The sequence below is a fragment of the Corylus avellana genome, chromosome ca1 (assembly GCF_901000735.1).
Source record: "Corylus avellana chromosome ca1, CavTom2PMs-1.0".
NCBI classification, from domain to species: Eukaryota; Viridiplantae; Streptophyta; class Magnoliopsida; order Fagales; family Betulaceae; genus Corylus; species Corylus avellana.
In genome coordinates, this window is record NC_081541.1 from 11,563,831 (window position 1) to 11,587,394 (window position 23,564).

General features: G+C 36.3%; 2 protein-coding genes and 1 non-coding gene across 5 annotated transcripts; 2 read left to right on the forward strand and 1 right to left on the reverse strand.

The window, feature by feature from the left end:
- Positions 1-5,134: 5,134 nt before the first annotated feature.
- On the forward strand, positions 5,135-10,690 carry LOC132167481 (uncharacterized). Its single transcript, XM_059578471.1, has 8 exons — positions 5,135-5,441; positions 6,447-6,827; positions 7,318-7,438; positions 7,870-8,179; positions 8,818-8,890; positions 9,286-9,376; positions 9,470-9,549; positions 10,271-10,690. Exons 1-8 carry the CDS (start codon positions 5,391-5,393, stop codon positions 10,400-10,402), a joined length of 1,239 nt encoding a protein of 412 aa, XP_059434454.1. The 5' UTR covers positions 5,135-5,390; the 3' UTR covers positions 10,403-10,690.
- A 277-nt stretch (positions 10,691-10,967) lies between these two features.
- LOC132184374 (uncharacterized) lies at positions 10,968-19,912 on the reverse strand. 3 transcript variants are annotated; one of them, XM_059598001.1, is made up of 10 exons: positions 18,742-19,912; positions 18,489-18,629; positions 17,612-18,037; positions 17,026-17,082; positions 13,001-15,651; positions 12,646-12,915; positions 12,478-12,558; positions 12,062-12,173; positions 11,904-11,961; positions 10,968-11,498 (listed from the first exon to the last, which is right to left on the reverse strand). In XM_059598001.1, exons 1-10 carry the CDS (start codon positions 18,923-18,925, stop codon positions 11,402-11,404), a joined length of 4,077 nt encoding a protein of 1,358 aa, XP_059453984.1. In that variant the 5' UTR covers positions 18,926-19,912; the 3' UTR covers positions 10,968-11,401. The 3 variants fall into 3 exon arrangements, with proteins under 3 accessions (XP_059453984.1, XP_059453976.1, XP_059453991.1); XM_059597993.1 differs by having other exon boundaries at positions 11,904-11,970; XM_059598008.1 differs by lacking the exon at positions 17,026-17,082 and having other exon boundaries at positions 11,904-11,970.
- Positions 19,913-20,025: 113 nt separating this feature from the next.
- Positions 20,026-20,097, forward strand: TRNAP-AGG (transfer RNA proline (anticodon AGG)). The gene has a single exon. It is a non-coding gene; the product is annotated as a tRNA-Pro (tRNA).
- Positions 20,098-23,564: the final 3,467 nt, after the last annotated feature.

Sequence of the window (23,564 nt, forward strand, 5' to 3'; positions counted from 1 at the left end):
TCCCATACAAGTATCATCACTAATAAATGATCAATACATTATGAACTGAAACAATTAAATTGCTTCTAACCCTTTCAATTTTTACTGTACAATCCTTGTCCAAAGAGTCAAATACCCAGAAATTCTTTCATTACTTCTCTCCCCAAAATCAGATTCCTTCAAGATTGGATATAAGAATGTATATGGATGTAAACCGATACATACATAATTGGAAAATAAAGCAAATTTGCTTTATCAAGCAGAGTAAGTGTGTAAGACTCCATAATATTCATTGCAGCCAAGTATCACACAATGATAACAAATTCAAATAAAATTTGCTTCTCGGAGGAGAAAAATAAAAACCACCTTGATAATTCTATACATATGCAGACGCACCCGTTAACAAGCAGCTTAGGTTTTTTTTTTTTCCCCCTTTACCCAAAATCGGTAGCCAAGGCAATAAAAACCAAATCATAGGGCTTTTAAAATGTTAAAAGAACGATGCAGTGGTCCAATAAGTTGTTCCATAATTGTATAAATTGCAGTTAAAATCACTCAATCAAGTTCATAGAAGAAAAGGAAAACAAAAGGGTAAGACTGTGAATCAGGGATAAAATCCAAAAGGAGGGTTCTCACACAGAAGCCGGTTTTGATCATAAATATCTCCATGGAACCTCCAACCAAAGCTGAAACTACCGCAATCTTCAAATACCAATCCAGAAACTTCATTTCTCACTGCAAACATAATCACAATTTTCGAAAGAAAAATAAAAAATATCAATTTTGAAACCCAGAACTTGCTCGGCAATGCTCTTCTGGGTTATCGAGAAAATGTAATTAAAATGAAGAAGAAAAAAAACCTGTTGGAGCAAATCGAGAGCGAGTCGCGGTGCCAATGGAGGTGGAGTGAACGCAGATCGAGTTCTAGGCAGACCTGGCTTTTTAGTTTGTGGCAGGCGCCTTGTGAACTACAAGTCGTTTTGAGACAGAAAGTAGGGTGTGTTATTACGACATCAGGATTCGCTTGATTAGATCGGGCTTTGTATGGTGTAGAAATAATAATTACAGGACATCATCGCCGTTGAAAATATGAACGGTTGAGATTTAATTTCAATATTTAAAAGACAAATATTTCACATTTTTTCTTTCTTAAATTCTACCTAATTGTATTAATTAACAAAATGAAGTTTGACGAATTGACTTGGAACAATCTTCTTCAGCGCGTCCTAGTGGGTAGTTAGTTGGGGAAGAAAAACATATTATTTTGTTTGTACTTCTGTTGTCCAGATTAAGTTGGGTGTCGGTGTAGTAAGTGAACCTCATTTAGCATAGGAAAATGTTAGAAAGTCAAATAAATGAATACAAAATTTTTTTTAAATTGATGTGGCAGACTGTGAGTCATAGACAATGGTGAGAAAATTGCATTTTTTTAATTTAAAAACCCTTGCCACGTCAGTTTGAAAAATTTTTTAGATTCATTTGGCTGACTCTCTAACTTTTCTCTTTAGAATATCCTTGCGCTAATTAGTAACGGGAGAAGGAAAATTAGATTTCTATTTTTTAAATGTAAGGTTTTTTTTTAAAAAAAATTAAAATTATCAATATATTAAAATTCAACAATAATTTAAAACGACAAAAAAATAACTATGGTCCTCCTTCTAACATTACCCATTCATAAACTAATCGATCGAACTACTTGCTAATTAGTGCACAACTCCCTATCTTTTTATTTAATTTGTTAATTTATTGATTAAATAATTAAATTTTATTTGATTTTTATGGTCGAACACTCAAAACTAGTGCTGTCAATTTAGCTTACGAACATGACACATAGTTTTAGAGTTAAGGTTTAGGTTAAACAGGTTCGAATTATAAATGGGTGACCCGTTTAATAAACGTGTCGTGTTCGGGTTTGACATAAACATATTTACGGGTTAACCGGGTTTGCAGATTGACACGTTTATACAATTTATTTATTTTTAAATTTTAAATTTTTTTATTTTTTTTAAGTAAATTTTAAGTTTAACTTAATTTAGAGTTGACAATTTAACTCGCGACCCGCGTACCTAACACGTAGTTTTAGGATTAGGATTTAGGCTAAATAAGTTCGTGTCATAAACGGGTCACCCGATTATGACCAGTTTAGTAAACGAGTCGTGTTCGAGATGTCATAAATGGATTGGCAAGTTAACCGGATTAACACGAACCCATTTTGCCAGCTCTACTCAAAACCTTACTAAAAAATATACATAATTACAATTTTTTTTTTTAAAAAAAAAAAAAAAGTGAAAGACCCAACATTGACAGCGTCTTTTTAAAAGAAGTTCACCCCCTTTTTTTTTCTTCTTAAAACTTCAGTTTAGTTTCTGAACTTCGACGCAATTTGACAAACCCTCTCAAACTTTTAAATTTCTCACTTTAAATTCATGAACTTTCAATTGCTTTCAATGTGGACCCCTTCGTCAGATTTTAAACGTTACATGACGTTTATGCCCCTGACTTTTGTATAAAATTGCAACTTTACCCTTAATTCCAATTTTTATTTAAAAAAAAATGAAAATTATGGATATTTTGGTCTTTTTTGGGTATTTTTAACGAGGGGTCCATATTGAGAACAATTGAAAGTTCAGAGTTCCAAATTGAGATATTTAAAAATTTATGAAGGATTTATCAAATTGCGTAGAAGTTTATAGGGCTAAAATGAAGTTTTTTTTAAAAAAAAATTTTAATTATTTTTTAGAGAACATCAAGAGCACGTACATGGGGGCATGGCATAGTGGGGCATGTAAACACCATTATTGTTGGCATTTGGATATGAGCTTCTTCTTTGGTAACATCGCTTTCCTAATTATCTTTGGTTAATGAAATTATAAAAGCGAAAAAAAAAAAAAAGAAGAAGAAGAAATTATAAAAGCGGTTAATGCGGTGGCCTACCTAAATGTTGAAGTTAGAAGCTTCCTCTACTTTCTCGAGTAGACCATAAAACACCCACTCGCCCGTTGCAAGACTTGTCAAAAAGGGGCCCACGATGTGGCAGTATAATCTTAAGAGTAAAAGAGTGTTGTCGCAGCCAAATTAATTCGCACTACCCGTCTCCTCATCAATGACATCAAAGGTCTTTAACAACATGACCTTTTATATATAAATTTTAAGATTTTTTTTTCTTTAAATATTATTTCTTAATTTCTTAATTATATTCTTCATAGAGTAATACTCGTATTTTCAAAACATTTATTTTTGTTAATGGTCATATTTTTCAAATGATATAATTTTATGACTTTGGGTGAGTTGATAAAAGAAATAATAATAATAATAATTAATTATTATTATTATTTTTTTTTAAGGATTAAATACTCTAAACCCCCATAGAGTTTCCCAATTTTATTTTTTTTCTTTAGGATTTCATTTTTATCACAGGAGGTCCCTGTGGTTTTGATAAGTGACAAAATTAGTTGATTTATTGGTGAAGACGTTTCAGACGCCGACATATTTATTAATTTTTTAATTTTTTTTAAAAAATGTGATTTTTTTAAAAGAGAAAGAGCCTAAAATTTGGGGTGGCTCCTTCTTTAATATGGGGTGAATCACCCTTTACACCGTGGTGGTTCACCCATCGTCTGGATAAGCCACAATTTACATGGCCGCGACACCCCAATTTTTTTTTTCCCTTTTTTTTTTCAATACATTTTTTTAAAAAAAAAAATTAATATATGTGCCATGTGTCGACGTCTGATTGGTCCACGTGTCACTCCTAACGGTCAACTAACGGATGGACTAATTTGATCACTTATCAAAACCACAGGGACCTCCTGTGATAAAAATAAAACCCCAGGAGGAAAAAAAATAAAGCTGAAAAACCCTAGAGGGGTTTGGAGTATTTAACCCTTTTTTTTAAAGTGTTGTTGAGAATGAATAAATGAACATTTCATTATAGTAATTAGCTACAAGTTGAGAATTACTATTTTACATAAGTGGAAGATAAATTGTTGGAATTATATATATATATAAACCGAAAACGGAAACGGAAGGGGCGTTGGAAGCTCATCGTGCTAGGGGCTCGAGAAAAGGCCCAACAGAGGACGGTGGGCGGCGGGGCACGCAGAAGAGATCGGCGGCGCACTCAAATGGAGGTGGAAGTTTGAGTGAAACCCCAAAAGCATCACCCACAAAGTGTACCTAAACAAGCAAAAAAAAAAAAAAGCAAATATAGAAAGAAACAAAAACAACTAGGGACCAAAGGAGAGGCAAGAGGCAGAGATGAAGGAAAATGAAAAAAATCACCCAAAGAGCTAGGGGCATCAGATAAATAGGTTAGCTTGCTAAGCGAAAGAAGATGATGGGAGGGAAGGGGGGAGGCAAAAGAGGGAGAGGGGAGAGGAAGGCAGGAGGGGAAGAACCCCCTCCGACAGCTGCTAGAGATGAAACCATAGCAGAGAGTGGAGTATTCTCACATTTTTAAATACATACTTTTTAACACGACACTAAAAATAATTATTAAATTTTGAATATAATTATAATATTTAGTAAATATATATTTGAGAACGAGAAGTGTTATATATCTTAAATTTTATTTTAAAAAAATTAGTTTTCAAATGATATGTTACTATCTCATGAGATGTATTATTTTGAAAAATTTGTCATCAATTCATAGATAGTGACACATCATTTAAAAATGAGATATGCTATAGTACAATAAAAATACAATTTTTTACCCATAAAAGTTTTAGGTGGCAAGAGGCTACAAGTCTCATCAATAGGTGGGGCCACAGCAACTACGGATGGGGCCAATGACTTGTTACCACCTAAAATTTTTATGGATAAAAATAATAATTTTATTGCACTATAATATTTCTCTTTAAAAATTAACTTTTAAAATAAAAATTTGAGATGTTTATTAATATTTATAGGACAGAATATGAGACAACTCGTTTTTTCGAGCATCGGGAAGACCACTGCACGCACGGGTGTAACAAAATGAGAGGCCAAGAACATATTAAGAAAAAAAAAAAAAAGTGAAGCTACAAGTGGACACGTTGCAGCTAGAGAGAGCGAGTACAGAAGTGATAAAAATATAAAAAAAGGAAAGAATCCGTGCGAGACAGTGACACAGGAGGTGGGCACAATGCTGCAAAGAGACGATAAGTTGGTGTTGGCGTTCAGACAAAGTTTCTCGTCATCTTCCTAAGCGACCACGACCGCAGCATCGTCCTCTTTTCAGACGCCTATGTTTTTTTCTCACCCATTTACTAAAACTAAAATAATAACTAAAAAACAATTTTAATAATTAAATCCTTTGAAAATACTCGGCAACCCTTTCCCTTTTCCTCCTAACTCTAAGAGCTTATAACTCTTCCAAGTTCCGAGTTGAAGAAGTTACTGATCCGTTTCAAGTTCTTCGGTGTTTGGTAACAATGCAAGCAGCTCAGGGAATCTCCAGTGGGCTTGCAGAAAAATCTCCTCAGGTTGGCTCTTATAGTCCCTCCCCCGTTTTTTGTCTGCATCTGTGATTTATTCAGGGATTGGCCTTTTCAGTTTCCGTTTTTATGTTCATTTACTGTTCTTTAATTAGTTAATTTATTAATTAATGCTAAAGTGTGCGCTTAGGAAATTTGTTCAATATAAGGAGCGTTGCTAGAGGACACTCAGCTTCTACGAGTTTTTGGGTTTGAACTGTTTTCTAGTTAGTAGAGTTTTAGCTTTTTTGGTTTGAGATAGAAAATTTCCCAGTGGATGAATATTGTCTGTACGACAAATCTGGTATGTGGGTGTTCAATATTTTTTGGCAAATTAGAGTGAGGTTGCCTAAAATGTGATCTGATATGCTATTTGTAGGAGTATACAGGAAATAGCAAGAAACATTCATGGTCCTAGATTTATCCAAAAGTTTTAAATTCATCCCAAAAAATAAAAAAAATAAAAAAAAATCATGATTCTAAAGAATATGAATAGCTGTTCAAGGCGTGTTCTGGTATTTGAAACAGTAATCTTGGAACTGGTTCTGGAAACCCCACGTGTTGTTCTTGCAGCACTTGAAAGGAGGTTGGCAATGATGTGCTCTATATGTAGAACTTTGCAAATTTTGGAAAGTATTTTTAAACATTTTCACTTTGTTCTCGCTCATTGGGTATAACAGCGCTCTAGTTTTAAATATGAAGTTACCTAAGATGTGGTTTTTTATTACTTTAATTGGGAATGGATTTTTTTTTCTTTTCTTTTTTGCTCGGAATTATTTCTCTGTGTTGTTTGTATATTGCAAAACCTGTTTTTAGAGGAATGAGAAGCCTTAGAAGCAGTGGATTATTCAATGACCTATGACCATGAACTGTAATACAAAATTGTGAGATAGTTGCATCCAGTTTGTTAGGATTTGCAATCAAAATACTCTTTCCAAATATGAACTGAGATGATTTATATACGTGTGACAATATTTCTGGATACTTACAGAGCAAATGACATGCTTAATGCAGGCTGATGTATCAGATCCAGGACCAAGCGGGAAGCGTCCAGATATTTCACTTCAAATACCCCCTAGACCTCTAGGTTTTGGAAGTAGCCGAAGTGGAAAGGGTTTGCTTCCGTCTCAAGGTTCCTCAAAAGGTACATCATCAGGTGGCATATTGCGGGGTCTAAGCTTCAAGATTAAGGGAACTGCACCTGATGGTGAGAGAAGCTTCCTCCTCAATTCTGACCCCAAGACAGCTCCTGAAAGTCCTATTATGACCAACCTCAAGGCTGCATTTTCATGGAAAAGATGTACCTCTCTTCCTGTTACACCCGCATCAAACTTGTCCCCATCAGTTTCTACACCTATTTCAGCAAGGACATTTAATGAACGGCATAAGCCACATGTGAGTTGTCATATTACTTTGCAGTTCTTTCTAATTGATGGACTCTCAATATCAAAAGTTTTATGCACTGTCTGGAGCTATAGGATAACAAATCAATATAGGGGACTCCAATACTCAATTACTTGACAACAGAATGGTTGATGGTTTAATAAAATATAATATGATGCTGTTATAAATTTTGGTTTAAGAATTTGTCTTGTTTATTCATGCCTCATTCATCTCATTTGGAGCATATATTTAACAATAATGGCAAGACCACACTACCATCACATGGATGTGTGCCCCAGATGAAAGTGCCTTCTAGATCTGTATCTATCAAAATAATTGGAGCTTCTTTTGCAAAGGGGTTGAACCTACTTTTTTCCACCTTCTACTATTAAGCAATGTGCACCCACATGCTGCTAATTCTAAGGTCAATACTGCCGTTTGATGAGACCATGCAATTATGAAATTGTTGAGGTTTAAGGTGGTTATTGTCAATTTTGTGCAGAAAGAGGCTGTGCAAGCTATGGTTTCAAGGTCCCTGTCTGTGCCTGGGCAAAATATCGTTATTGTAAGATCTGTATCATTCGCTATCCATAATGAGCATGTCCCAACAGATCCTAGTGATGGTATGTTGAAAAACAATTACTCTATTGTTGTGGTTCCGTGTTTATGATCTTCAATTCACAGATTCATAGACCAGTATGACTTCAGCCATCTTTCATGTTTCAGTTAATCGTTGAGTGATTTTACTTTAATTACAAATGTCTATTTCATTTCAGTTTTCAAATGTTTGGCATGGTTGCTTGTTTCATGTTATTAAAATTTGTGTATTCCACAAAATATTTATGTACGCTTGTGTGCGAGCTTAACAATTAGGCTTTAAACAGGTATCAATTTCCACCAATGTTTCTGGTCCCTATTTGAGTTATATTCAAACAACAAAAAATGGCTGAAAGACTTATGGGCAATAATTAACCTGTTTATGTATATTAGTTCTGTTATTGTTGTCCCGTTAAAATTATTTAAGCCTTGTAAGTCCATTTCCTGGCATTTACAGATCAAATAACTTCAATTCCAGTGGAAAGCAATGATGAAGAGATTCCTGAAGAGGATGCAGTTTGTAGGATCTGTCTTGATGTATGTGAAGAAGGAAATACACTTAAAATGGAATGCAGCTGCAAAGGTGACCTCAGACTTGTACATGAAGAATGTGCAGTTAAGTGGTTTAGCACTAAAGGAAACAAGACTTGTGAAGTATGTGGGCAAGAGGTTCAGAATTTACCAGTAACTTTGCTTCGTGTGCCTACCTCCATTCAAAGGGATTCCAGACATGACCACGCTCAGAGTTTGCGTTCACAATCGATAAGGTGATATAACATCTAATATAATATATAATAGTAGAATCTAAGAGAATGTAAACCTTAAGGTGGCAAAAATTTTGATTAGTGGTATTTTAGGGTTGCTAAAATTGTGACGAGTGGCATAACTAACATGCCAAGGATTTTCATAGGATGAATCAAATTATATGGAAATGTGGCAAATGAGAAGTCATGTATTAAATCATAAGCGTATAATTATAATAAATGTGTACCACAATATATTATTCAACAGAAACCCAACATTATTATTTGATTGTTATTTTCATCTTGCACCTTTCTTTCCTTTACTTTCTTTTTCTTTTTTATTATTATTATTCTTTTTTTTTAGTATTCTTTCTCAAGACGTTTCCTAGAAAATACTTTTTAAATTAAATTATAATGAAAAAAATGTGCGTGTTGTAAGCTAGTAATATTAATGTCAATGTCAAGGCTTACAAATTCAGCTTAGGCACTTTCGAGACTACTTTAGTTGGTTTTTTTAATTCTTTTTAACATAAGCTTTATTAGAGAGAGAGCCAACTAATAAATTTCTCTCTTGGGAAAATAATATTTTCTTAAGCACATATCCACCCTTTTTTTTTTCCTGCTAATTCTTTTATGTCTAATTTAATTCTTGATTTTGGCAGTGCCTGGCAGGACTTTGTGGTGCTTGTCTTGATTAGCACAATATGCTATTTCTTCTTTTTTGAGCAGCTACTGGTAGGCCATTTTGCTTTGAGATGAAACTTAAAACACAAAATATTTGTTGTTTCTGTTAACTCCCACGTCATTTGGAGGAGTTGGATATCATCCAATCAAATTTAGGTCAACTTAATGCCTGAGCATGGTTGGCTTTTATCACAAAACTCCCAAGGCATAGTGCTTGTTCTGTCATGAGAGACACACATAGTTTGTTATTCATATTTTATTTATCCGTTTACATGATCAAGGTCTATTTTTAGCATAATCAGCATGTATGGTGAAATACGAAGATTGAAATAAGGAATAGAAGTGGTTCCAGTTACGATTATCACTTTTTTTCTTTTCATTTTTGAATTACATGTTCTATAATAATTGGCATAGCAGTGCTAATCCTGTGCCTCTTTGTTTCGTAGATTCATGACTTGAAGACTGAAGCAATAGTGATTGCAGCACCCTTTGCTTTTACCCTGGGCCTTTTGTCATCTATTTTTGCAGTCATCCTTGGTATAGCTGAGCATCAGTAGTGCAAATTACAAGTTTCTGTTTAAGTTATGGTTTTCTTAGTTTTTTTTTTTTTTTTTTTTTTTTGACTTGCAGCAATCAAGGAGTACGTATGGACATATGCAGCTCTTGAGTTTGCACTCGTGGCCATCATTGTCCACCTTTTCTACACTTTTGTAAGTAATGCTATCTAATTTGGAATTCATGTATAATATGTAGTTTAATACACTGTCTACAGTATACTCCATGATTTTTTTTTTTCCTCTTTTTGGAAAGTACCCTAATTGTTTTGGATTCTCATATAAAAAAGAATAAGATGCTTATCATATCTTTTATAGAATTCTGCTCTTGTAGTTTAATCTGGTGAATTTTTGCTACAAAAATTAGAAAATAAAACAAAAAGGTTGGTGCCGTCCCGCTGCTAACATCTCTTGAATTTTGATGCAACACCAAGACCAAAGTTCTGGCCATCAATGGAGCCAAAGCAGACACATAGTTACCTGCTGCTGCTCCACCATCACTTCATCACTTCTAAACTTAGGGACAGTGAAGTGAATTGTTTCTTTCAGCTACAGAAAGTATCTCCAATATGCAGATGTACTGCAAAGGAAGAGTCAAAAGCATGTTTGGATAATTGTGACACATAAGAAAAATGGGATTAACTCGGACTAGGAAGTCCTCTTCAGCATGGACTCCATGCTAATATTATTTGAAAAGAAATTAAGATGGAACCACTCCGGTTGACTAAAACTAGCCCACTATGACCTTTCCCTTTTATTTCATTCTCTCATGTCTTTCTAAAATATACCCAAAATTTGCTTTTGCTAAAATGCAGGTGTTTCTACATGTTGACTTATTGGTCCTTTTCTTATTGACTACCTCCTTATTTTGATGTAGCTTCATCTGAAGGCCATTTATGCCGTACTGATTGCATCAGTTTTAGGCTTTGGCATAGCCATGAGCCTCAACTCCTTGTATATTCAATATTACTCTTGGCGAGTTCAGGTTGCGCAAAATCCTCCAGTGTGAGTGCGATCGGACTCACTGGATTGCAAGGTCCCCAGCGTTTTGTAAGAGTTGTTGCTTGCTTGCTTATTGTAAATTATTGGTGTACAAATTCATTACTAAAAAGTATTCAAGTGATGCCCTAAAATAGGCTTATTTTGTTATTTTAGAAGTATTTGGCGTGTGCGCCCAAAGAAAGAGGTTACACGTTAAATGTAAGAGAATCCCTTTTATGGGTCAACTGTCAACAAATGTTGCACGCTTGTAAAATTCTCTTTGTTCTGTCTCACTACGTATAATATTTTCACACTATATATTGAGGCGTAGAATCTTTTAGTTCAAGAAAATTGAATGCACTTTGTTCTACTTACTGGTTTTGTCAAGGTCATGATGTTGTGCTAAGATTCCTACCAGGTTTCCTGCAAATTCAGCTATTCATCCAAAATACATGCAATTCTGCCGCATCTCTCTATCAAGACAAGAGATTAAATTATACTGCATCGGTGTTTGAATCATTTTTCGTTAAACAACTTAACTTTGACAAATTTTTAAGAAATTAATTCCATCATAAATTCTTGAATATAACACATGCTAAAAGAATCAAATGAGATGAAACAGACTTACAAAATTTACATGAGAGTGAGTGTTCACAATAATCAATATTATGTACAGAACACTAGGTACCTACGTACAGAAATTTCCTGTAAACTAGGTTGTAGGAAAATTCATTCAATCCGGTTTCTAAAAGTGCCATGCCCTAAGCATGTGAGAAACACATATTTTAACACCATGTACTTCTCTCACATGTTTTTTAATAGAATTCATAAATTTAAAAAAAAAAAAAAAAACGTGAATCTTACGTGCCTAAGGGACATAGCACTTTTAGATACGAGGTTGGAGAAATTCCTACAAACCAGCTTGTAGGAAATTTATATCCAATACCTACTACCTACCAAAAAGGCCGTAAAACACAGGGAATCAGGAGGGAAAAAACACCAGAAGAACAAATGAATAAAATGAATCTTATTTATGTTTAGTCACAGGAAGGAACTGATTGCTGTCTTTTCTCAGCCATATTGTAGAACGGGTTCTTTTAACATCATCAGCAAAGAGGCGGTGCCTGTCATCAGGAAATGCAATTGTGTTAGGAAAGTGACCAGTGGTTCCCCCCACTGTAGCATGCATACATTTGGATCAAGTATCAATCATCAATTAGGTCAACAAAGGCTAACTAGGGAGAAAATCTTAGCAATCATATGAACAGCATATTTCAATATCAAAATCGATACAAAAATATCAGTTACCATCGAATTACAAGCACTCCTCAGCAAGTGGAGAAGAAATGCAGAATTTTGCTTAAAAGAAAATGCCAGAAAATTTATTGATAAACCCCAGCATGCACTTTTGAGACACAGACAATTCGGTGGCTAAACCATCTTCTACTTTTGATAAAAACATTCATTTATGCAGAAATGATTCACTTAATCCATCACATAGATAATGCTCTAATTAAAATCAAACCAACCTTTCATACTCCAACCTCTGTGTAACTATACCATTCAATAACAGCTCTGAACTGTAAACTGCTGCCCCTGCAAGCATAAACCAATGTTGCCCAATACTAAGTGAAGTTTATGCATTTTATGGATTATTCAAAGAAAACGACACATGATTGTTGTTAACCTTTTTCAAGGAATGGCACACAGACATCATAATCTTCTTCACAAGATAGAACCAATAAATCCTCTGGAATTTTATCATCTTTCAGAGTAGATCTGCCAGTTCTCTCCAACACCTGGGGAGCATTTTGAGAGGAAATCAGTATCAAAACAATGATTTGGAAAATAAAAAATATTTTAAGCATCTCCGGACCCAGATAAAGTTAATGAAAGCACTGGCAATTGGCCGCTCAAATTACAAGAAGAGAAAATTCAACAAGATGCAAGATTAAAATATCTATGTGCTTGTCGGTGGTAAGTAACTCCTAGAATCTTTCTAGTCGTGACCATCGAAGTGATCAGAACAAGTTCAAAATAAAAGTGCTACTTTATTAAGATGTTAACATATGAATAATACTATAACCTGCAAAAACTCCGTACCTGACCCTGAACGGTTTTAACCAAACTTGAAATTGTTTCTTTACCAGGCTTTGTATTTGGGGTAACCAAAACTCTTCGACCCTGCAAAGAAGTTATCATTTGAATATGGATAAAAATGAAGAAGTAGCCAATGCATCTGGTTTAAACCAACATAAACAGAAGACCTACCTTCAAAAGTGAATGCTGGGATGCACGTGCCAATGAAACTGGCATGCTAAAGCCGAACTCCTTTTCCTTCTTGGCATCCCTCAGTATGTAATTTTTCTCATCAATGAAACAGCTAGCTTGCCCACAGCTATCAAGCCATAAGTGTGTCACCACTGGTTTTCCAGATGCAATAGCCTCTAACATATTCCTTGTACGCACAAATTGATCTGCTATGAAATGCGTGGCATCTGTAATAGAAGACGCTATGGAAATTCCTAGCCTGGCCAAAATCTGCGAGACAAGAATAACAGACAATATATAGTTTAAACCAGATAGCATGTTGCTAAAAAAAGATAGTGAAAAAGTCACAAACTACCTTCTTCTGCTGCTTAATTATATCCTCATCCAAGTGTTGGCTGTACAAGACTCGAACATAAGTCACATCTCTCCTCTTCCTTGAATCTTTCAATGCAGAAGAAGGTTCAGGCTGTGCAGCACTTAAGCTACGGATTTCTTTCAGAAGGCTCAGTCTTGACAGGTTCCTCTTGCATGACTGTTTGAAGTATTCATTGCCCATACAAACAGGTGACAAAGTATTCTCAGGTGTCTTGCAGTTGACTGGGGTAGGAGTAGTACATGCTGAATCAGATGGTTTACATTTCTCTCTTGGCGATTCATCCAACCTGGCATTCACTTTTTCAGTAGATGACGGGCAACTTGAATTACTATTTCTGTCAGAGTGCTTGCCTGTCTTTGACCCAATTAGATTGGCAGATATCATTTTTCCATTGATATCACTAGACTTGTCATTAATAGGAGCATCCCCTGATCGTGTTTTCCTCTTCATCTTTGAATCAATCAAAGTGCTTTTAGCATCACGCTGCGACCTTTTCCGCTTGGTGACAGATTGTCCAAGGTCTTTCAGCAGAACAGATGGTTCAGGTGCACCATCTAAGTTATCAGATTCATTTTCCTGAACTGACAAATTCCGATGAGATCTGTTCCGCCGATGGATACCAGATTCATTATCTAGATTGTTAGATATCATTTTTCCATCTGTATCACCAGACTGAACATAAATAGGAGCATCCCCGGATCGTGTATTCCTCTTCATTTTTGAATCAATCAAAGTGCTTTTAGCATCACGCTGCGACCTTTTCCGCTTGGTGACAGATTTTCCAATGTCCTTCGGTGGAACAGATGGCTCAAGTGCACCATCTAAGTTATCAGATTCATTTTCCTGACCTGACAAATTTTGATGAGATCTTTTTTGATGACAGCTCAATGCATCAATTTTAGAACCAATAGTATTAGCTGTCAACCTTGGAGTGGATTGCCCGTGTTGACTTGCTTTTACATTTTCAACTTCTCTGGACTGATTAGAACCCAATCTAGAAGACTTTTCCTTCAACACTTCAGAAGCTTGGATGCCTGTACTACTATTGCTTTTCTCTTCTAAAGGACATACCTCCATCAGATGGTTAATCACTTCCTTATAATCACTGGATGCATTCTCAGCCTTCTTCAAACGATTTAACACCAATGACTGTCTAGTTCGTCGAGCAATGGGTGTATGCATACCAACATCACCTCGTAAATGCCGCTTCTTAACTGTGCAATCTCCACCTATGGTTGCACTGCCATCATGTGACTCACGTCTGTGGGACTCATTAGTGCAGCTTCTGTTCAAAGTACATCCTGCATTTCTTTGCTCAATGATCTTAGAAATCATTTTGTCTGAGTTTCCACTCCCGTTGGTAACAAGACATTCTTCAGCAATCATGTTAGCCCTCTTTGATTTTGATCTGACTAGCTCAATTCTACTCTGCCTCCTGACACTATCAAAAAGTTTCTCTGATGAAATTGAAGACTCTTTACTTAATTTGGCACTCATGCTCTTAGCTTTCTTGCACTGTCTTGAAGCAACCCGTACTTCAGAGGGGCTTACCCTCTTACGACAAGAGGGTTGTTTTGAATTAATTACATTATCTGTTTCTCCTTCAAGAGAACCTCTGCAAGAACCCTTTGAGTTGTTCTCCATACCTTGACGGGCATCATTAGCATCATGGTTCGCAATGCCCTCACCATGGAATAAGGCTTCCATAGCTTCAGCAGCCAATTGTGTGTCAAAACCTACATTTAATATTTCTGGCACATCTGGCTTAGTAATATTAGTTACTGAATGTCCTCCAGAGGGATTGTCATTAGACTGTTGATCCAACTCACTGACGAGATTTTTTTTCAATTTCATTCCATCCGCTGCCTTGTCATTAACTTTTGGATTATGACACACTAATTTGGAATCAGAATGAGCTAACCCCATTAGTCTGCTTCCTCCAGGCTTCCGGGGTTGGGTAAAGGATCTCCGCCCATGGTCTCCACTAGCAAAGAATTCTTCTTTCCTTCTACGGAAGATATCTCCCCCTCCTTCATCCTCACGGTTATCATCCCAGTCAAAAATCACTGCTTCTCCAAATAGGTTTCTATCATTGGCTTTCTTGGCAAAACTTTGCAGGTCCTTTGCTCTTGAGACAGAATTTGAATTTCCCCTAGTTTTCTTTCCAAGGTTAAATTGTTGTTCAAACTCCATGGCATTATCTTTAAGGAACTTATCAACAAAATCCAATGCATTGGCCTGAGATAATTCGCCAGGTTCTTGAGAGTCGGCATAACTTAATCCTCCCAATCCGTTGTCACATGCAGGCAACTGAGGCAACTCTTCTCCTTCAACAATGTTGCTGTTAAGAGGAAGTCCTCTATAGTCATCATGTGAATTCTCAGTGAAAAGTTTTCTAGCTGTTCTACTGCCAATGCTACATATGTTTTCATTTCCTGATCCCTTCATTTTTCTGTTGCATTCCCCAACATCATGTTCCTGATCTACTTCTTCCCCAACTTTTGTTGAATCCTCTAGGACAGACACATCATTATTTTTGACAGTAAGTACTTCCGAAGCCATGCGAGCTGCCAGACCAGATGCTCGCAATGACGCTGCACGAATTGAAGTAAACCCAAACTGCCGAGGTCCTGCCAAAACAGGAAAATGAATAAGAAATAGAGCCCCCAGATTGGCATCACAACTCCAATCAGATATTTATTAACTAGATTAAATGTCTTAATTCCAAACTTCCCTAGTGGCATGAGAAGACACATCTACCATTCTGGCATAAAACAACAAAAGAGAGCAGGTTCCAGCTTTGAGAAATCAACTACTTTTCCGTGAGATGTAAAAAAAAAAAAAAAATGCATTGTGTTGTATAAAATCGGCATCCTTCTTTGCAACTGAACCAGACAATTTTGTCAAGATGTAAACTAGCTCTAACTAAAACAAAACAAAATATATAAAATGTCATAACACAAGGAAGGCCTGAAAGTACACAAAATACAAAAAGTGTTTTAATCCAGCAACTGAAAGAAAACAAAATGTCAAAAGCACCAACTGGTGGTTTAATATTTAGTTGCTTTTGCTGAAACTTATTGCTCAATAACTTAAAAAAAAAAAAAAAAAGGAAAGGAAACATATAGCTTCATTACACATGAAAAATGCTCATGCTATGCACATAAAATCTAGCCTAGTACTTTTTCTCAGCTGAATCTTAAGAAAAAATTTCTTCTTCATGAAAGGTGGCTTAGTTTGGCAGTTTTTGACATATCTACAAAACTAAAACCTGGCAAAATCTGGAAGACTGAAAGCAATTTCAAAAACATAATACAGACAAAAAATTGAGGGCAAATTAAACTTTAACCTCTCAAACTACTGCCTCATTCTCAAACACACTACCAAACTTTAAATCCTTTGAACTCACCTCCTAATTCAAAGTTTTTGGTTTCAATTTGCCCCTTCCATCCAAATAAGTCATTAAGTTATGGAAAAACGTGTGAAATGACTAAATGGTCCCTAATGTGAAAACTATATAAAAAAAAAAAGAGAGATACTTAAAATAACCAACAATTCCATTTACCTATTAGACTCATGACGATCTCAAACATACTGTCTGAATCATTGCCAGTTTTTTCTTCAAGTTTTTATGTAAGCAACAATTTAGTCATTTTACACATTTTTCTGCCCGACTTAACAATTGACTTAGACGGAGGGAGTAAGTTGAAACTGAAATTTCTAATGTGGGGGTTGTTGCAACTATTTAAATTTTGGTAGTGAGTTTGAGAATGGAAAGGTAGTTTGTAAGAGGAGAGAGTAATTTATCAAAAAATTAACTACTCCACTAGAAACTGGCAGTCCATTTATCCATTTGGATGTGATGACATCACCTGAAATAATTAACCTTGCCAGATGTTTATTAAAACTAGAAAAAAAAATGCTATTTCCAGGAGTCTTATAAAAATTTGGACGAAAGCATGCATATTCATAGTATGCATTGCAGAAGCAGAAGAAACACATACCAGGTTTTGGTTCGAGGGAGCCTTGAACCACACATGTTGTAGTTGATACATTGACTTCTGTAAGAGGAGGAAAGCCTAATATGAATTTCCAACTCCAGTAATAACTTCATCACATGCAAAAGTTAGAAGAGGCAAAAGAATATTTTATTTCAACTCATAATCTTTTACACCTTAATTAAATGATGAAAAACATGTCCACACAACTACAGATTTGATAACAGGCTCGGAAAAAAGTACTAGTCTAACAATTTGCATGTGATGCATTTTCTTTTTCCTCTTTTCTTTCACAGCCAATGGATATTTGAATTGTAGAGAATAAACCAGTACAAGACAACAAATCATATAATCATGCCAAGATGGAGCTTCAGAAAAAGTATAAAAAGGAGGTATTTCAAATATTTATTCAAAACCAACTTTCTTTGTTGTCAACTGTCCTAGAAAAGATTCACCTGGCCTATGCTTTTGTTATTTTGTTTTTTTTAAAGCAATCGAAATATCATTAAATGCATAAAGCGCCCCTAGTACACAGGAAGTATTCAATAGAAAACACCTAGTTAGAAGAAGAAAAAGAACAAAAAAATCATACCTGGACTATGCTCTTTATCAGGTAAGGGATCAGGCTGCTCTGTTAATTCCTTATTACCATGTTCATGAAGAGAAGTGCACTGAATCTTCTCCTTGTCCACCGATTGACCACTGCCACTTCTCATTGATTCATCATCTGATTGCTCGTCGTTATCAACCAAAACTTCAGTTCCATCTGTTCCCTCCCCTTCAGTATCAATGGCAACTTCATTATCAAACTCATCTAGTAACTGGGTGCCCATATTGTCAATCCAATCTGGATCATCCAATACTTGGGTTTCACCACAAATATCCAAAACTTGAGTTTCCCCAGCAAGATTCACTACTTGGGTTTCAAATGCATCTTCAATGGGAACAGTATTATCAAAAGTCAGAGTGTCTCGCAGAAATTTTAATTCATCAGCATCTCCAGCTTCACCAGTTTCACCTAATTTTCCATATTAAAAAAAAGGTAAGCTCATAAACAAGGCTATTCGGTTTGATTACCAGCAATGAAATATCCCATATTTATAAACGCTGGACATCAAATAAAGGAAGAGAAAAAAATCAGACCTGGACATGAAATGATATACCTCAAAACTAATCAGATCACAAGACATAACGAGCTTATATGTTTGAAATTTTATGAGCATTGAGTCAAATACTAGAGCAAACCCACAAGCATGTAATTTAGAATAACAAGATCACCTTTTTTAATTGTTCTCATTAATCATAATCAAATTGAAGATTATCCTAATAACAAGGCAATCGCAATCCTCTATAAATTCCTCAAGTAATTCAACCAAAATGTGTTCTTTTTTCAATTCTTCAAAATGATAATCCTAAAGCAACAAAATTTGACATAAATAACAACAAAATCAGCGACGAACAACCAGTACCAGAAAGTGAAGGAGGTGAAAACTGGCTATCAAGGACCTGGGTCTGGGTATAAGGAATATTGACATTTGGCCCCGTCTTGATTGGTTTAATTTCAGCATCATCGTCCCCAAGCGAACCCATTTTCAAATCATTCGATTCACCTGCAAACAGAATCAAAATCAATGTTAAACCCTAAAAAGCAATGAACTTTAATTTTCCACACAATGAAATTAAAAAAAAAAAAACAATTGAAGATTGAAAATAGAAACTTACTCAATACGGAGAGAGAGAGAGAGAGAGGGCTAGGTTTTGGGACCTTTGGGTAGTGGAGGGAAAATAGGGATGTATTGGGGGAGATTTTGGAGGGAAAACTGACAGTAATCTGTACGGGAGCCCCTACTATGCGGTCATGCTGCAAAATGGGTCTTTTGCAGCATCCAACCACAAAGTGACACATCACCAAGTTTATTTTGACAAAATGAAATCAAAATACCAGATAATAACAAACAAAGAGCCAAACAACCTGCACCGTCCACAGCGAAATCACCGGCGACCGCGAACCTACCGGCGACAGCAGACCCAGCGCACCGGCGACAGCAGACCCAGCCGTGGGTCTGGCGTGACCCACGGCTGGGTCACGGCAGACCCAGCCGCTGGGTCAAGCGTGACCCAAGGCTGGGTCACGGCAGACCCAGCCGCTGGGTCAAGCGTGACCCACGGCTGGGTCACGGCAGACCCAACCGCTGGGTCAGGCGTGACCCAGCAGCTGGGTCTGCCGTGACCCAGCGGTGGGTCACCTCTCCGGCGACTTCGGGTCATCTTCTCCGGCGAATTTCTGCCAAACACAGCCTCAAAAATCGATTATAATGCCTCAAAAATCGATTCTAATGCCTAAAAACTCGTTTCTAATGCCTCAAAAATCGATTCTAATGCCATAAAACTCGTTTCTAATGCCTCAAAATTCAATTTTGGATTCAAAACTAAAACTTAAAGGGGAAGGTTAACCCTTTTTGGGATTTGATCACCCTAAAACCGGAGCCATGCTATCACTAACGGCGCTGGAGCCGTGTGAAAAACTAAAGAAAAAACCAAAAAACCAGACCCAAACCGGAGCAACACCCATCAGAAAAAACCAAAAAATCAGACCCACCGGAGCAAGACCCACGCGGCCAGCATCTCAGCAGATCCACGGCCGGCGAGACCCAGCCGTGGGTCTAGGTGGCTGGCCAGATCCAGGCCGGCCGTGGGTCGGCAGACCCACGGTCTTCTTCTCTGTTCTTTCTCTGTTTTTTCTCTTCTTTCTCTTTTCTTTCTTCTTTAGTTGAAAATCAGGTGCATTAGGGTGTAAGTTTTTTTTTTGCATTTTTTTCCCTTTATGTGAGGTGTCCTTCTTTTATTGGGTGCTGCAAAACCCTCCTTTTGCAGCATGACCGCATAGGAGGGTTTTCCAATCTGTACGGGTTTTACTGAAAGAATAGAAAGTTCATTCGTTAATTTTAGCAGAAACCTAATTGTATTTAGTGTAGATAATAATAAATTGGCTACAATTACCCACGAGGGCATTTGGTCTAGTGGTATGATTCTCGCTTAGGGTGCGAGAGGTCCCGAGTTCAATTCTCGGAATGCCCCCATCTGATTATTATATTTTCTTTTTTTCCCAATTTTATATTTTACTGGTTGTTTGATTTCGTTTTCAAGGGATTTTTCATTTCCGAGTTTACCAGATGCTAAAGTACAAGTTTTGTTCCCGCTTCTAATCTAATCTTTAAATTCACAAAATAGAACAAAGTTAAGTAGGTATATTATTGGGGAAGCAATTTATATTTGCATGTTGGGTTTTCTCAAAGTATGAATATAATATTATTATATAGGTTAATTATAAATTTATTTATTTAATTAAATGGGTCAAACTTTTAAATTCTAATTCGTTAATTTTGTGTTGTATTTGTATAATATTTAAGAGTCGTGCCAAAAATTGACAATCCTAAATATTGTGTTTTGAGTTCAGGTCGTATCAACACATAAGTATAAAAATATATAAGTCAATTTTAACCGACCAATTTAATTACACAAATCAAATCCATCAACCCTAACTCGTTCATTTTGTATTAAATTTATATCGAATTCGCGAGTCATTATAAAACCCTACTACAAAAGCAAAATAATTAAGGGAATGTGTTGTTTTTTTGAAATTGATTCCTTTTCAGATAATTTACTGAAAACATTGACCTCGGAAAATTATTTGAAAACAACCTGCGAAATGTTTAACCTTTTTTTTTTTTTCCTCATAAAAAAAAAAAAAAAAAAAAAAACACTTTTTAATACAAGTCATGCCATGCAAATAGAATCGAAGTCTTTGATATTGTGGATTTTTTCTTTAGGTTCTTAGTTTTTGTGTTTCTCTAAGTTCAACATGTCAAATCCCTAGTTTTTTAGGGTTTTTTTTTTATTATTATTTTATTCTTGGGGAAAATGCATTTTACCCCCCTGAAGTTTCAGGAGTTTTTCAATTTGAACCCCAAAGTTTAAAAATTGGCAATGTACCCCCCTGAAGTTTCAAAAAGTTTCAATTTCAACCTTCCGTTAATATTTTCCGCCTAAATGGATGGAAGTTGTCCCACGTGCACCTCACGTGATATATTAAGCCATTTTCTTCCAATTTCACCCTCAAATTTTTTATTTTTTTTTCTTGATTGCAGTACCGGCCAGTTCTTTCTTCTTCTTCTTCACGCCTACTCTTTCAACACCCACCTTTCTTTTCACCCTCCTCCTCCTCTTTAGCTCAAAATACAGTACCACTCCACTGTGAAGCTCCCAAGGAGACTGCCATTATATCACCAACATGGCAAAACTGGGGGTAGAGGTTCACATGCAGGTTCACGATACACTCCTCTGTTCTGCCCTGTTTCTGCAACCGAAAACAGAGTGATTCTTTGTCATCAATGGATCATGTGCTAGGAATTATCGAGTGTCATTATTTACATGCCTGAGAAAGATTATTAGTTTTCAGGTAAAATAATGTTGTTGTTGGTATGAATGTGATCTTCTTGGACCATGTGCTTCGACTGGAAACTTTATCCCTTAGAACCAAATCATCAAGAAGAAAGCATCGGTCCACTGACCTGCAAGCTACGCTGCCAGGGCAGGGAGCAGGACAGTCGTAGGTGTTGCTGCAAATAGCAGAACCTCGTCCCTTTGTATCCATTTTCAGCACCTCAAAACTGGAGGATTTGCTTTCCACAAGCGAGCAGAATGTTTCTTTTTTAAGTATGTTTCCTTCCAGGCCTTGTATAGCTACCAAGCGGACATCGAAGTACTAGAGTCCTACACGTGGCATGGTAATCCACCGTTGTTTGACGTGGCAAGAGGTTTTTGATATGTCTTTCTTCCCCTTCCGCCTAAAGGCAGAGGCGGTTAGTCCGCATGCAGTGGAAGCATGGAAATTTACATGGTTATCCACGTTATAACTATCAGGTTCTTCAAAAGAGAGTGTGAGCTTTGTACATATCCCAAGATAAACGATGACGTAGAAGAAGAAGATATTGGTTGAGAAGGGAAGCCTATTTTTCATTATTGCTGCTTTGCTTGCAGAGAGAGAGAATGGGAGGTAAAGGAAGCGATTGTTACAGTGAAGGAGCGGCAATGGGGATTGGTTTGGTTGGGGGTGGGAGCTCTGCACCGGATGGGAATCGGATTTGTCATCTCCATATTAGCCACTCTAGTCGCCGGGTTCATGGAAGTGAAGCGCAAAAACGTAGCTTTAGCACACGGGCTCATTGATCACCCGCGTTCCACCATACCCATATTTGTCTTCTGGCTTGTGCCGCAGTATAGCCTTCATGGGGTGGCTGAAGCTTTCATGTCCAATGGGCATCTCAAGTTTTTCTACGACTAGCCTCCAAAAAGCATGAGAAGCAGTGCCATGGCGCTTTTCGAGCTGGCAATTTCATTTGGGAATTATCTAAGCTCGCTTCTTGTTTCCATGGTGCACAAGTTTAATGCTAAGCCAGATGGATCAAACTGGCTTAGAAACGACAACATAAGCAAGGGGAAATTGAGTACTTTTATTGGTTGCTCACGTTGCTGCAAGTCGCTAATTTTATTTGCTACTTGTGCTGCGCCAAATTGTATACATATAAGCCTCTCGAGATCCAGAAAAATGAAGGTATTGGGAGCTCTGAAGAAGATCATGGGGTGGTGGAGCTTGCAGATCGGGTTTGATTAGTTGCAGTTTTAGGCGTAGTTGGGTCCATAAACAGTTTAAATATTGCCCCTGTTTTGCAGTCTCATTTCTTCGAAATGATTATACTTGTAGAGAAAAATGAGGGGAATAACTATTTATATGTCGTTTGAATAATGGGAGTTAACGTAAAATAAAGGGGAAAATGCATAGCTTGCAGGTCAGTATAATGTGCGAATGGGAGGGAAAATGCATAGCTTGAAGAAAAGCCTTTAGGGTAATCTTGTAATTTTGATATCTGGATTGAGGGCAAAATTGGAAGAAAATGGCTTATATGTCACGTGAGGTGCACGTGGGACAACTTCCATCCATTTAGACGGAAAATCTTAACGGAAGGTTGAAATTGAAACTTTTTGAAACTTCAGGGGGGTACATTGCCAATTTTTAAACTTTGGGGTTCAAATTGAAAAACTCCTGAAACTTCAGGGGGGGTAAAATGCATTTTCCCCTTTATTCTTTCTATGAATGACTTAATACTTGTTGAGTGTTATTGCATTTGAGTGTTTATAAACATATAAAAAGAGACATATGACAGATGATAAATTGTTAACTTTGACAATAAAATGATAGAGTGACCTATTTTAAACTTGGGCAAAACCTAAAAACTATATTCTGGAAATTAAAAATTTAATGAATAAATTCAAATCATATGAAAAATTAGGGGCTAAATATGATTTTTTCCTAAATATAATTATTGTTAATGGTAAATATAAATAAATAATCAAAGTATATGGTACATTTATATTGTCCACGTAACCATGTTGAATATCATTAGAAGTTTTTTTTTTTTTTTTTTTAACGTAGAATATGTATTGATAAATCAATGATCAACCGGGGCAAATTGCTCTTGGATTAC

What these genes read in the sequence shown, in the direction of transcription:
- LOC132167481 (XM_059578471.1), top strand. Translation starts at nt 5,391, where the DNA reads ATGCAAGCAGCTCAGGGAATCTCCAGTGGGCTTGCAGAAAAATCTCCT. An exon ending in TCTTTTTTGAGCAGCTACTG is followed by an intron (nt 8,891 to 9,285) that starts GTAGGCCATTTT and finishes TTTGTTTCGTAG; the next exon opens with ATTCATGACTTGAAGACTGA. An exon ending in TCCACCTTTTCTACACTTTT is followed by an intron (nt 9,550 to 10,270) that starts GTAAGTAATGCT and finishes ATTTTGATGTAG; the next exon opens with CTTCATCTGAAGGCCATTTA.
- LOC132184374 (XM_059597993.1), bottom strand. Translation starts at nt 18,925, where the DNA reads ATGTGTCACTTTGTGGTTGGATGCTGCAAAAGACCCATTTTGCAGCAT. An exon ending in TCTCTCTCTCTCCGTATTGA is followed by an intron (nt 18,630 to 18,741) that starts GTAAGTTTCTAT and finishes TTCTGTTTGCAG; the next exon opens with GTGAATCGAATGATTTGAAA. An exon ending in TAATTAAGCAGCAGAAGAAG is followed by an intron (nt 12,916 to 13,000) that starts GTAGTTTGTGAC and finishes CTTGTCTCGCAG; the next exon opens with ATTTTGGCCAGGCTAGGAAT.